Below are 14,577 nucleotides of genomic sequence, written 5' to 3' on the forward strand. Positions count from 1 at the left end.
CTCATCAGCGCTAAGGATGTCCAACTGCAGCTTAGGCCTGCTCCCTGCTGGCAAATGAGCATCCCCAAGGGCTCCCAGGCTGCCAGAGAAATGTCTGACTGCCAGCTTAGGCCCATTCCTCTGGGAAGCAGGCCTAAGCCAGCAGGTGGTCATCCCCCGAGGGGTCCCAAACTGCAAGAGGACACAGGCCAAGCTGAGGGACCCCGCCCCCAAGTGCACAAATTTTTGTGCACAGGACCTCTAGTTTAATCTAATAAAAAAAAGCCAGAATCATGCAAATTGACCATACCTCGGCTACACTCACAAGCCAATAAGGATCGTATATGCAAAATAACCCAACTAAGATGGCGGAGTCCACGGAGCTGGAGCAAACAGGAGGCTTGGGTTGCCCCTGGCAATAGAGGGAGCCAAGCTTCCTACCTGCCCTGCTGGCCCTGAGCTCCGCTCAAGGCTACAAAGTTTCAATTATAGAAGATAGATAAATCCCAGATACCTGCTTCCAGCCCGTGGCTGTGGCCAGCCTGAAAACGGCCCTCAGCCCCTCACCCAGGCTGACCAGGCACCCCAGTGGGGACCCCCCACCCTGAAAGAGCTGTGGCAAGCCTGCAAACACCCATCAGCCCCTCACCCAGGCTGGCCAGGCACCCCAGCGGGACCCCCACCCTGATCCGGGACACCCTTCAGGGCAAACCAGCCAGCCCCTACTTGTGCACCAGGCCTCTATCCTATATAAAAAAAGGGTAATATGCAAATTGACCCTAACAGCAGAATGACTAGGAATGACTGGTCACTATGACACACACTGACCACCAGGGGGCAGATGCTCAATGCAGGAGCTACCCCCTGGTGGTCAGTGCATTCCCACAGGGGGAGCTCTGCTCAGCCACAAGCCAGGCTGATGGCTGCCAGCACAGCGGTGATGGTGGGAGCCTCTCCCGCCTCCTCAGCAGTGCTAAGGATGTCCAACTGCAGCTTAGGCCTGCTCCCCGCTGGCAAGTGGACATCGCCCGAGGGCTCCCGGATTGCCAGAGGGATGTCTGACTGCCAGCTTAGTCCCGATCCCCCGGGGAGCAAGCCTAAGCCAGCAGGTGGACATCCCCTGAGGGGTCCCAGACTGTGAGAGGGCACAGGCTGGGCTGAGGGACCACCCACCCTGAGTGCACAGATTTTTGTGCACCAGGCCTCTAGTTAGATAAAAGTGAATGGGACAGCATTGGCCATGCTGTTGGACTTGGAGGGTGGGTATGAAGAGTCCATCATAGTAGTCTGTCTATTTTAGGTATAATATAAATTCTCCACAACAAATTAAAAAGATAACTCCAACTGTAGTCCATATTAATGGGTGATGTGCCCACTCTACTCTTCCTAAACTGGTCAGATCACACCTGCTACTATACACAGCTCTGCTTTAAGACAAACAGGTGCAAGAACAGATAAGACAGATGAGAAACAATGTAATAAGAACAAACAATAGTGTCTAACACATTTATCAGATGTGTACCATACAGGGTGGGGCAAAGGTAGGTTTATAGTTGCTCATATGAAAAATTGTAATTAATAAATTGTTTTGCATACTTATAACTATACACCTACTTTTGCCCCATCCTGTATTCCAGACATTGTTGTATTTTAAGTGTAATAACTCAATCCTCACAAATATATAAGGTACCATTTCCTTTATTTTACAGATAAGGAAACCAAAGCACACATTAAGTAACTTGTCAAAAATCAGACCAGCCATTTATTGTACAGATGTGATGTGAGGAATGGTTAAAGACTCTGAGAATATTTAGCCAAAAAATGAAAACCTCCAACAGAAAATTATTTCAATCTTTACTTAACATCCAGCGATGTGGGTATAGAGGATCAAACCAGAATCAAATTGTGGTAACTGCACAATATTGGAAAAAGAGCTTGTCTCAGTCAAAACCAATAAAATTTGGCAGGATAGCACCCAATCATCCATACATATTTATACAGTCATTTAGAGGAACCTCAAAGACCAAAAATCCCAAAATTCTTTAATTCCAGTATCACTTTTGATACTCATAGAACCAAGAGAATGAAATAATTATTTTAAATGTATACATTTTTACATGGATGCACATATAGTTATAGTAAGCTTACCTGAGGCAGAGATTGTTCATTTTATTTTATTTCAAGTCTTAAAAATAAATTAAGGCAAATTTAGCTTTCATATTATGGAATTATATTTGGCTAAAATATACTCAAATCTATGTCTGTTTTCACTACCTTTCATTATCCAAGCCCTCTTGAATTCCTTATTCACTTCTATCAATATAAAAATATTTCTATGAAAGAGTATAGAAGAAAAAACCCTGATGTCTGGAAGAGAATTTTATTGTCCAATTTCTAGGCAGTATTACTACACACATGGTGAGGGAGGGATAAGATTTGCCTTTCAACCCAACCAGAATCTTTTCAAGAGATCGGTTTAAACAACTCTTAAATTCATACAGCATTGGTAAATTATTTTTGGTATATTTTTATTGATTTCAGAGAGGAAAAGAGGAGAGATAAAAACATCAATGATGAGAGAGAATCATTGATCAGCTGCCTCCTGCATGATACACTCTGGAGATTGAGCCCACAACCCGGGCATGTGCCCTGATTGGGCATCGAACTGGTGACCTCATGATTCATAGGTTGATATGCTCAACCACTGAGCTACACCAGCTGGGCACAGCATTGGTTCTTAAAAAAAATAAATAATGAAGGAAACATTTTTAAAAATTCAGGCTGAGGGCCTTTCTGCCAAAAATTGGCCTGATTCTTCAAACAGTCATTAAATAGTGTCATTAAAGACAAATGTAAAAACAAAGCTCTTCTAGATAAGAGATCTACAGCTTATGACTTGTCTATTTTTATAAATAAAGTTTTAATGAAATATACCACACTCATTTGTTTAATTACTGTCTATGACTGTCTTTTAGCTACAATGAGTGAGCAAAGTAGTTACAAAGTGAAGTTGATCCCCAAAGCCTAAAGTATTACTCTCTGGCCCTTTAAGAAAAAAATATACTAGGCCCTGCTCCAGATGAAAGAATACTGAGACATAACAACCAAATGTAATGCATAATCTTGTACTACAGACCACAGGGGTAGAAGCAAACATTTTTGGGAATAAATGGAAAAATTCAGATTATGGATTATATCATTTTATTATATCAACTAGAGGCCCGGTGCACAAAAATTTGTGCATTCGGGGGAGGTCCCTCCGCCCGGCCTATGCCCTCTTGCAGTCTGGGACCCCTCGGAGGATGTCCACCTGCTGGCCTAGGCCCACTCCCTGGGAGATGGGCACAAGCTGGCAGTCAGACATCCCTCTGGCAGCCCGGCAGCCCTCGGGGGATGTCCACTAACCAGCGGGGAGCAGGCCTAAGCTGCAGTCAACATCCTCAGCGCTGCTGAGGAGACGGGAGAGGCTCCCACCACCACTGCTGTACTGGCAACCATCAGCCTGGCTTGTGGCTGAGCAGAGCTCCCCCTGTGGGAGTGCACTGACCACCAGGGGGCAGCTCCTGCATTGAGCGTCTGCCCCCCGGGTGGTCAGTGTGTGTCATAGTTCCCACTCATTCCTAGTCTTTCTGCTGTTAGGGTCAGTTTGCATATTACCCTTTTATTATATAGGATAGAGGCCTGGTGCACGAGTAGGGGCTGGCTGGTTTGCCCTGCAGGGGGTCCCAGATCAGGGTGAGGGTCCCGCTGGGGTGCCTGGCCAGCCTGGGTGAGGAGCTGATGGGTTTTGGCAGGCTGGCCACAGCCCCTTTAGGGTGGGGGGTGGGTCCCCACTGGGGTGTCTGGCCAGTCTGGGTGAGGGGCTGAGGGCCTTTTTCAGGCTGGCCAAGCCCCCTGACAGTGGAAGCTCCCAGCCTCTCCTTTGTTTCGTTTTTTTATTTTTTTATTCTGGGATTTATTTACCTTCTATAATTGAAACCTTTTTGCTCTGAGTGGAGCTCAGAGCCGACGCGGCAGGCAAGAAGCCTGGCTTCCTCCATCATTGGGGCAACCAAGCCTCCCGCTTGCTCCAGCTCCGTGGCTGCCGGCCACCATCTTGGTTGGGTTAATTTGCATATAGTCACTCTGATTGGCTGGTGGGCGTGGCTTAAGGTGTAGCGAAGGTGCGGTCAATTTGCATGTTTGTCTTTTATTAATGTAGATGCCAAACTGGTGGGGTAAAATAAGATATTTAAGGTTATGCAGGAGAATGTCCTTGTTTTTAGTAGATATAGATACTGAAGTATAAGGGTGATAAGTCTACAACATACTTTTAAATTATTCAACAAAACGTTTCAAAGTATATGAAGTGAGGAAGAGGATGAGGGAAAAGAAAATGAGAACAAATGTTGCAAAATGTTTAGCTGTTAACAATTGATGAATATAGCTGAAGGGCATATAAAAACTTATCATGGTATTCTTCTAGCTTTCCTAAAAACTGAGTAATGAAGAAGCTATTTACTACACTTTGCTACTGCAAATGAGCAGCTTGATTATCCTATAAATACTGATCTTGATTAAACACAGTGAAAAAACTAGAGGACATAAGGTGACATGAGCATAAATGTATTAGCTTAACTCCACTGTAAGAAAAGGGAAGTGAATATAGAAAAACTTACAATCACGTAAGTTAACCCATATGTTTTCACCTATGTGCATATGTGCACAAATGCATACATGTATGCATTGGTAAGCAGAAGGAAGAGAAAGAAAAACAAGACATACATTAGATTACATTTTCAGTAGGACAAAACTATGTAGTGAAATGGCTCCCAAGAATAACAATCAGGCCACAGATTTGTTTGTTATAACAACTTTCATCCTAGCAATTTACCAGTGTAAAATAATTTATGGACAAAATGCCTCAATCTAACTATGCCACCATAATCAAGTGTGATATTTCTCTTTTTTGCAAAATACTGAGTTCATTATATATACACTAGTTGCCCGGTGCATGAAATTTGTGCATGAGGGGGTTGTCCCTCAGCTCGGCCTGCACCGTCTCCAATCTGGGACCCCACGGGGGATGTCCGACTGCCGGTTTAGACCCGATCCCTGTGGGAATGGGGCCTAAACCGGCAGTCGGACATCCCTCTCGCAATCCGGGACCACTGGCTCCTAACTGCTCATCTGCCTGCCTGCCTGATCGCCCCTAACCACTCTGCCTGCCGGCCTGCTCGCTCCCAACTGGCCCCCCAAACTGGCCTTCTCGCCTCGCCCCCAACTGTCCCTCCCCACCAGCCTGCTCAACCCCAACTGCCCCCCCTCCACCGGTCTGCTCGCCCCTAACCGCCAACTGCCCCTCCCCCACTGGCCTGATCGCCTAACCGCCTCTGCCTCAGCCCTGCCACCATGGCTTTGTCCAGAAGGACGTCTGGAAGGTCTCCCAGAAGGTCTCCCGGTCTAATTAGCATATTACCCTTTTATTAGTATAGATGATTGAACAATTTTGATGTGAGTAGCATACACATTTAAAAATGTATCTATTTGGTGAAATAGGAACTGTATAATTGATACTTTCTCTTTCTGCATGAAGGATTTCAAACACTGAAACTATGGGATCTATGAATTCAATAGTTCACAAATGATTACTTGCTCTCTATGAAAATAAAGAACTCATTACAAGGTGATCAAAAAGCAGTTTATGATATTCTGTGTTAAGAGAAAAACTAGTATTTCAGCTTCTAATAATATGTCTTTCCAGGTATAAAGCTCAATGCTATTAAAAATAACTAAAAATGCTGAATTGAAAAAAAGAAGAAAAAAACATGTACTTGTTCATTTTAAAAGTATGGAAGAACCAGTAATAAACTAAGATTTTGGGGGCATAAATTGGGATAGTCAAATGGAGCATAAAACGTTGGGCTTGAGGGCATGTACTAAACCATGCAAGCTTGAGCTCAACTGCCTGTATTTCACATGGCCAGGGTACAGCAAAGAAAGCTACCAAGGTAGGTAGTCTAATAGGAGACCCTCTTCCATCAAGCTGCAACCCTACCTACTCTCACTTCCATCCCATAGGAGAGCTGCTTTGGAACTGAGGAGAAAAGCAGATAAAAATTTCAACCATAAAAAGGCAGTCCTTGTATGTATCTGCTGCCTAAATCTTATTATCTGGGTGGCCTAAAAATACTAAAGGTGGTCTAAAAAGACTAACACCATGACTATTATAGTTTAAAGCAGTTCTTCTAGACTGGTTCAAACACTTCCATCCCCTGCCAAGACACTTACAGAAGGAAATGCAATTTTCTCTGGTCTTCCATTGTGTAGGCCTCAAAAAATAACCAATAAATAATTTTCCAAAGAAAATGAACAGCTCACATTTTTAAATTACCAAAGCACACAAGAAAACAAGACACAAATAATAAAGAATAAAAATAAAAGACAAGCTTAAAAATAGCTATAGAGAATAGGAAGCAACAAAAACTGAGTATGTAGGAAACTACAAAGAGTGAATATATATAGCTTTGAAAAGGAAGCAAATTCAAATTTTAAAAAGATAGTAATTAAAATGAAAAGCTCAATGGAAACAAACTTCCAGTTCCTAAAAATGGAGATGAGGTAAATTCTGAACAAAACCTTCATTGAAGACAAGCTGAAAAAAGAAAAGATTTAAAAGCTCTTAAATGTATCAAGGAGCTAAGAGAATCATGAGGTATTACCAGGTCAAGAACCATGAGAAGATGATAACCAGAAAGTTAAAACACTTTTGGAGGCACTTTTGCCCTGGAGCAATTTACTGATCCAGAAGAGGTGGCTGAGAGGCTAGGCAGTGCTTTAAATGGTAGAAGATCAAAGCTGGAGTCCAGGGCTAACCAAAGGTAGAGGCTCTGGGAAATCCACCTATGCTTTGGCCTGGGATCCTGAAGAGCTACACCTGGGGAATAAAGTGAACAGGAAGTAAATAGCCCCCTTAGAGAAGACTAGGATACCTGTTTGTAATTAACTAAAAAAGGCTGAAGATGTCCATATGTAGACATCCCATACGTAGGTATGTAACCTCAAGAAACTCTTGAATATACACAACATACATTTTAATAGCCTTATTCATAAACCAAGCCCAGAAACAACCTAAATGTTGACCTAAGCAGAATGGATAAACTGTGGTATTTGTGCAGCAATGAAAATAAACAAACTACATCTATTTATATCAACACAGATGAACATGAAAAAAATAATGTATCACAACTGAGTACAAGCAGTATTGTATAAAAACTGAACTAAAAACTTTATTTAAACACACACATAAGTGGTTTAACCACCTTATATTTATTTTATTTTTTTAATCCTCACCCGAGGATATTTTTTCCATTGATTTCTAGGACAGCGGAAGGGAGGGTGGAAAGGGAGAGAGAGAAACATTGATGTGAGAGAGACACATCAATTGGCAGCCTCCAGCACATGCCCCCACCAGGCCAGGGAATCTGCAACCGTGTTACATGCCTTTCACCCACTGGAACCGAATCCACAACCCTTTGGTTCCGGGGCGGATGCTCTAACCATTGCTCAATGAGAGCAAGCTAGGGAGGATTAACCTTATAAAATAGCAGAATAATTTTGAAACAGTAAGATAGTGGTTATCTTTGAGAAGAGGAAGAGGGAGTAACTGAGGAACTATTTACTAGGAACTTCTAGAGTGATGTCAGTATTTTATTTCATAACCTGGACTGTGGTTTAACAATTAAAAGCTATTTGATTTCATAATTACTCTATATCTGTATGTAAATATTTCATTACTATCACATTCATAAGATATCACACAATTTTTTTAAGGGAAAATTTTTGAGGAAGTAAATACTACAGAGAGATCACTTCTACTCCTCTAGAACTTTATTTTAGTTTCACATAGAAGACCTGGCTCAAGCCTCAGCTCTACCAGTAACTATGGGACCTTATTCAAGTCATTAAACCTTGGGTCTTAGCTTTTTCAGCTTTAAAATGACAATGGACGAGATAAGTTACTACCAAATGCTTTTTACCAGGTGAAACATTTTAAAACTGTAAAACACTTGTTCAACCTTGGTCACTCATTATTATACATTCTTCCTGAGTTAAAAATGGATTCATCTTATATTATATACAGAAATAAAGCATTAAATCACTGTTTTCTTTATATAGACTTATATCTAAGATCTGAGTTTATCAGCTCTGCCCTTAGTGAGAATTATGCCAAGTAAATACTTTCAAGAGAGGAAAGTACTTAAAAAGATAGAAGGGATTAAGTCTCTCCTACTTTACGTCTACTCATGATACATTAGTGGCATTTCTCTCTGAGGTTACTACCAAAAAGAAATCACCTGGAATATAACAGCTGTGGTTATAGGGACTGGCTGTTCCCTAGTTCACTGAGTAGTATACTTCCTGAAAGCAGGAATTTTTAGGTACACCTATCCCTCTAGTTTTTAAAATGCATATCATTTATTGTTATTGCAATCTTTGAGAGGAAAGCCATTTTTCTACTTCTTTAATAGTGTCCCATAGCATATTAAGTTTCGAGACATAAAGTTAAAAACAAAAACTACAAAAGAAAATACGAGCTGAATAGTTATTTGGCTGGATGACTTTTCAGTGGTTAAGCAACTGTATATTGTTTTTGTTTTGTTTTCTTTATTGATTAAGGACAACTGTATACTGTTTTAATGGTATGTGTGTTCTTGTAAGTTCTTAGTTATGCTAAAGATACATATAGCCTCGATCTTTTTTTTTTTATATTTTATTGATTTCTTACAGAGAGGAAGGGAGAGGGATAGAGAGTTAGAAACATCGATGATAGAGAAATATTGATCAGCTGACTCCTGCACACTCCCTACTGCAACCAAGGTACATGCCCGTAACCGGAATCGAACCTGGGACCCTTGAGTCCACAGGCTGACGCTCTATCCATTGAGCCAAACCGGTTAGGGCAGCCACGATCTTTTTTAAGACTTAGATGGACACATGAGAGTTGGAAAAGCATACTTACCAAATTCATGTGTGACATGAAACTGAGAATAGCAAATACTGTAGATGAAAAATATTGTAGATGAAAAAAATCAATTAAAAATAACAAGGAATGCCCTGACCGGTTTGGCTTAGTGGATAGAGCATTGGCTGCAGATTGAAGGGTCCCAGGTTTGATTCTAGTCAAGGGCATGTAGCTTGGCAGCTGGTCGATGTTTCTCTCTCATCAATGTTTCTAACTCTCTATCCCTCTCCCTTCCTCTCTGTAAAAAATCAATAAAATATTTTTTTTTTTAAAAAAAGGGGAGCAAGATTACTAGACAAGATGAAATTTAACCACGGAAACAAAAAAATCTGGACCTGAACTACAAAACAACCAGGAACGTACACGATGGTACAGTATGAATTTGCCTTAACAGACACAAAAAAACTTGTGAGGCTCCCACTGATCCTAAGTTCAGTTATGAGGTTAAAGTGTAAACTTGCTGCTCAAAAATATATACTCATTTGAACTCATATGAACACATTCAGACACTTACCAAGCATGCTCACTGTCATTGCACTTTCTCAGCCATTCTGAAGGATCAAGTATAATCAATATGCAGCCCTACCCTCAAGATCATTATAATTTAGGTAAGAGGGGTGCATGTGTATACTGGCAGTTGCATATTTAAATACTGACAAGAAAGCTTATAAAATTCTTAGTCAATTCCTAAAATTTTCAAGAATGATAATAAGATACTGTAAGAGAAAAAGACATATGGAAAATTTAGCTAACCATGATGAGTACACAGCATGTTATGAACAAAGTGATCATCCCAAGCAATATTGCAAATAAGAAGTAAAAATTAAGTTAAATCCAGAAAAATATGTCGTACTTCAACAAGAAAGGCGAAAAGAGGTTATATATACCAGGTACAACAAAGAGTGCAAGGTAAAGCACAGAGGCAGCTTAAGTGTAATGCAAGTTGAAAAAGTTGTGATAGTATGGAGAAAATATAACACAAAGTCTTTAAATGATACTAAAAAGGGCTGTAAATTTGATAAGACCAAGAAATATAGGTTCTAGTTCCATTCTGAGAAGCTGTAGTTAAGATCGAATTGATTAGCCTATCAGGCCTTCAGTTTCCTCTTCTATAAAATGAGAATCTCTAAAATCACCTTTTCATTATGTAAAATTAACTTTTTTAATAAAAATGTATAACACTGGCACCTTAAATCAGTAAATTTACTCTTAAATCAGTAAATTTGTGAAACCATTCTCTTTTTCAGAATACATATTGTTATCGAAACAGTTTAAAGAAGTGTAATGTAAAATCACTTTCTACTTCCAGAATCCCCAGGAAGTACAGCTTATGCATTTGTGTTTTGTTAAATCCACAGATTATTCTGAAACATGTCCTGCATAAGGAAGTACCACTCTAATGCAATAAGGAGCTGTTGCAAGTTTTGAGCAATCTATTATAATAAAAGTAATATGCAAATCGACTGTCCAGATGCCCTTCCGGATGAAGCCGGGGCTGCAGCCGCTGCGGCTGCGGGGGATCGAGGCAGCCCGAAGGCGCCTGGGCTGCGAAGGCCTACTCTTACACGAATTTCATGCATCAGGCCTCTAGTGATGACATAAGAGAACATTAGCATTTGGAAGGCTAATATGGCCGCAATGGGTAAGATAAACTTAAGAGATGAAAATGACAATGGAAAGGACACAGAAAGCTACATAGCTGATGTTTAAGATTACATTCTGACGCCATCTTTAACACTGAAGTGTACCTAGAAGTGAGCCAGCTAGAGTTCTAAAAAGCAGGAAACAAGGAATGTAGCTAGCAGTACAGAGCACATTAAAACTGCCTTCAAGATATGAGAGCCTACTATATAGAAAAGGGAACAGACTAACATTCCAAGTTGTCCCAAACTCACATCACTGAGAAGTTCTAGGAAGGAATCTTATACTAAATACAAGGAAAGATTTCATAATGTAGTGAGTTCTCTGTCACTAGGTAAGTGCAAATACATACTGAATGACCACCATCAAAGGATGGTGCAGAGGTGTTATATTATGTGGGAGTTTGGACAAGACATCCATCAAGATCATTCCAGGACAGTTTCTAAGGATACTAGAAAAGAGCATTCAAAAAATAAATTTACTCAGTCTAAAAAGGCTACATATGTGATGATTCCAACTATATAATACTTTGTAAATGTAGAACTACAGAGACAATAAAAAGGTCCAACAGTTACCAGAACTTGGGGAAAGGGAGGAGAGTAGAATATATGATGCAAAGGGGATATTCTTTATACTAGTGAAATTATTCTGTATGAAACTATAATGTTGGATGCATAACATTATGCATTTGTCAAACCCATAAAACTTTAAAGCAAAAAGAATGAACTTAAATGAATGCAAATTTAAAAAAATAGTTTAGAAGGTCAGGGGATCCTAGGAAGGATTTAACGGTATTATACATGTATGAAACAACCTCACTGAGAGGGGTAGAAGGAAAAGGTTCTAACCTAGGTAGCTTTGGAAATGAGTGCCATCTCTAAGAATAAAGGCAACAAGAACTGCACCTAAAGCACTATTTCTAGTTAACATAGTAAGAGTCACAAGGGTAAGAGTTAAACAATTCTAATACAGCTATACATATATCATAGAATTAAACAAATGAAAGAGTGGTGGATATCCAGGTTGTCCAGTGCTGGAGTGGGAATTTAAAGATAAGCAAAGACCCTAGCTGGTTTGGCTCAGTGGATAGAGCATCAGCCTGCAGATTGAAAGGTCCCAGGTTCGATTCTGGTCAAGGGCACATGCCCGGGTCGTGGGCTCCATCCCCAGTAGGGAGCGTACAGGAGGCAGCCGATCAATTATTCTCTCATCATGGATGTTTCTCTCTCTGTCTCCCCGACTCCCTTCCTTTCTGAAATCAATAAAAAATACATATATTAAATAAATAAAAATAAGCAAAGAATCCTAGTTGAAGGGGAGATGGCCAACAAGGTGTTTGAGATGCCAGGGCAGCCACTGAGCACTTAAGAATACTTATATACATATATGCATAACAAATGGACACAGATAATAGTGTGGTGAAGGTCTGGGATGGGGCAGGGGCTGGGAGAAGGGGGGAGGAAATAAGGAACATCTGTAATACTGTCAACCATAAAGTAAAGTTTAAACATATATAAAGATAAGCAAAGAAAGGAGGCTAGAATGATCCAAGTGGATTAGCAGTAGAGCTGAAATATGAATTTATGTTTAATTTAGTAAAGACACAGATGATTACATATAGAAATATTTAGATGTGTATATCCACAAGTTAGTATATATACATACACTAGTGGCCCAGTGCACAGATTCGTGCACATTAAAAGGAAATTAATTAGAAATATTTTAATATCGCTATTCGCCCTTTCTCTACAATAGAAGTGTCAACCAAATTCACGATCGACAAAGACAGATGGAAACACACGAGTGTGATTGGCGCCAGCGAGAGCTTTATATGTATCGCACATGCACAAGCCTTTTATAGATATAGAATAAACTTGCTTATTTAGACGTGCTTTCTAATTTAGCTAAACTTTTTCCAGCCTAGTGAAGCACCCCAACTTCTCTTTCAGGTACTTGTCAGCAACACAGCAGTAAATATCAACACGAAGCAGATTATTATTGTAGAACACGCAGGGAGAACAAAGGGTAAAATATTTAACTGCAGCAGTGTTCGACTATATTCTGCGCAGTGAGAAAACCTGAAGTCATTTTCAAAGTCCACCATTTCTTACTTCTTTTCAGTCGGGTCAAGTTTCTAAGCTTTCTAAATCTCCGTTTTCAGGCTAATGAAAAGAAAATAGGATTCCACCAAGTCTCCTATCTATCTACTCCAGGACTTCTGTGAGGATCAAATGAGATGAGACACGGAAAACGATTCCCAAACATTTGGTTACAGTGTAAAGTGTTTCCACCTGGCTATAAAGCAAGTCATGTTCTTGGGCTGAAGAAACTCCAAGGAGGCTAGTCGCCAGAGAGAGGAAGCTGGGAATTGCAACGTGATGTCATTACCCGGACACTTAGTATATAAGCCTTTTATATATATAGATGTGTTTTCTTGTTCTCTTGCCCATTAAAAGCAACAACACCCAAATATTGGTTTCTAACACTGCTCTTGAATAAAGGAAACAAGAATTTCGTGGAGAGACAGCTGATCCTAGAATAGGGGCAAAAAATATACAAGATGAGCCTAAAAGTGAGAATCTGCTCAAAAAACACACACAACAAAAATACATCACTTCAATGGGACACAGGAGCCAACAGAAAGGTTCCCAACGGCCAAAGCTAGAACAATTTTATAAACAAAATAAAGTACTAAATTATAACCCAAGGTATATAAAGAAACAGTTGAGTCCATACTACTATAGGTAATTGAATCAGAAGAAAGAAAAGAAATCTCCCACAAAAAAAACTCCAAATAATTTATGTAGATACTCTGCCCTCAAGGAGGGAAGACATAACTCCCTGTTCCTAAGTGTGGGCTGTGCAATACTACGTCAGTCAGGTGATCAAAGTCAACATCAGCAAAAATAAATCACATTAATAACATTTACCCTTGCTATGACATGATAAAAATGACACTATGCCTGTGTGGTCTTTCTCTCAATAACTCACAACTCCAGACTAATCATGATGAAAACAACAAATTCCAATAGGGGAAAATCTATATAGATAGTACCTGAACAGTATGCCTCAAAACTGCACAATTCATCAAGGCCCCGCTATACAGTGTGGACTTAATTATATTACATACTAGAGGCCTGATGCACAAAAATTCATGCAAGAGTAGGCCTTTCTTGCCTGGCTTCTGGCACCAGCTTCCCTCCGGCACCAAGGACCCAGGCTTCCCTACTCCGGCTGCCAGCAGGCACCCGGGACCCAGGCTGTTTCCCTCCTGACGTCGCCGGCAGGTACCCAAGACCTAGGCAGGGACCCGGGACTGGCTTCCCTATGGCCCGGGCTTCATCAGGAAAAACGTCTGGTCTAATTAGCATATTATTATAGACTAGAGGCCCAGTGCACAAATTCGTTCATGGGTGGGGTCAGGCCAGCCCAGCCCCAATTGGCAAATTGGGACCAGGCCTGTCAGGAGGAGACAACGGTGGGAGGTTGGCCGGCCAGCCTGCCCCTGATCGGGGCCCAATCAGGGCCGGGCAGGCTACGGGGAGGGGCCATGGGTGAATGGCCACCGGACTCCGCCCCTGATTGGGGGCAGGACCGGCCGTGTGGAAGGGCTGTGGACGGTGGGCTGGCCTGACTCGCCCCCAAATGGGGCCAAGGGAGGGGCCATGGGTGGTTGGCCAGCTGGCCCTGCCCCTGTTCAGAGTGGGGGGTCTGATCAAGGCAGAGCTGGCTGGGGAGAGTGGCCACCGGCAAATCGGGGTGGTGGGGTCCATTGGGGGAGGGGCCACAGGAGGTTGGTTGGCCGGCCCCGTCCCCCGATCGGGCCGGATCCCTGGCCGCAGTGGGCATCATAGCAACTGGACCAGTCATTCCAGTATTCCGGTTGCTGGCTTTTTATATATACATACTAGAGGCCCGGTGCACGAAATTCGTGCGGGGGGGGGGGGCCCCCC

At 41.5% G+C, this 14,577-nt stretch overlaps 1 protein-coding gene across 7 annotated transcripts in view; it reads right to left on the reverse strand.

Annotated features, from left to right (window-relative positions):
• ZZZ3 (zinc finger, ZZ-type containing 3) overlaps positions 1 to 14,577 on the reverse strand; it is a 104,871-nt gene that overhangs the window by 33,200 nt on the left and 57,094 nt on the right. Inside the window, exon 2 of one of the 7 annotated variants that reach the window (XM_014544362.1) lies at positions 6,835 to 6,895. The exons of the other annotated variants lie outside the window; for them this stretch is intronic. Coding sequence (XP_014399848.1) covers positions 6,835 to 6,895 — 61 coding nt within the window. The remainder of the gene's footprint in view (positions 1 to 6,834; positions 6,896 to 14,577) is intronic. 7 annotated transcript variants of the gene reach the window in all.

Source organism: Myotis brandtii, unplaced genomic scaffold (assembly GCF_000412655.1).
Source record: "Myotis brandtii unplaced genomic scaffold, ASM41265v1 scaffold36, whole genome shotgun sequence".
NCBI classification, from domain to species: Eukaryota; Metazoa; Chordata; class Mammalia; order Chiroptera; family Vespertilionidae; genus Myotis; species Myotis brandtii.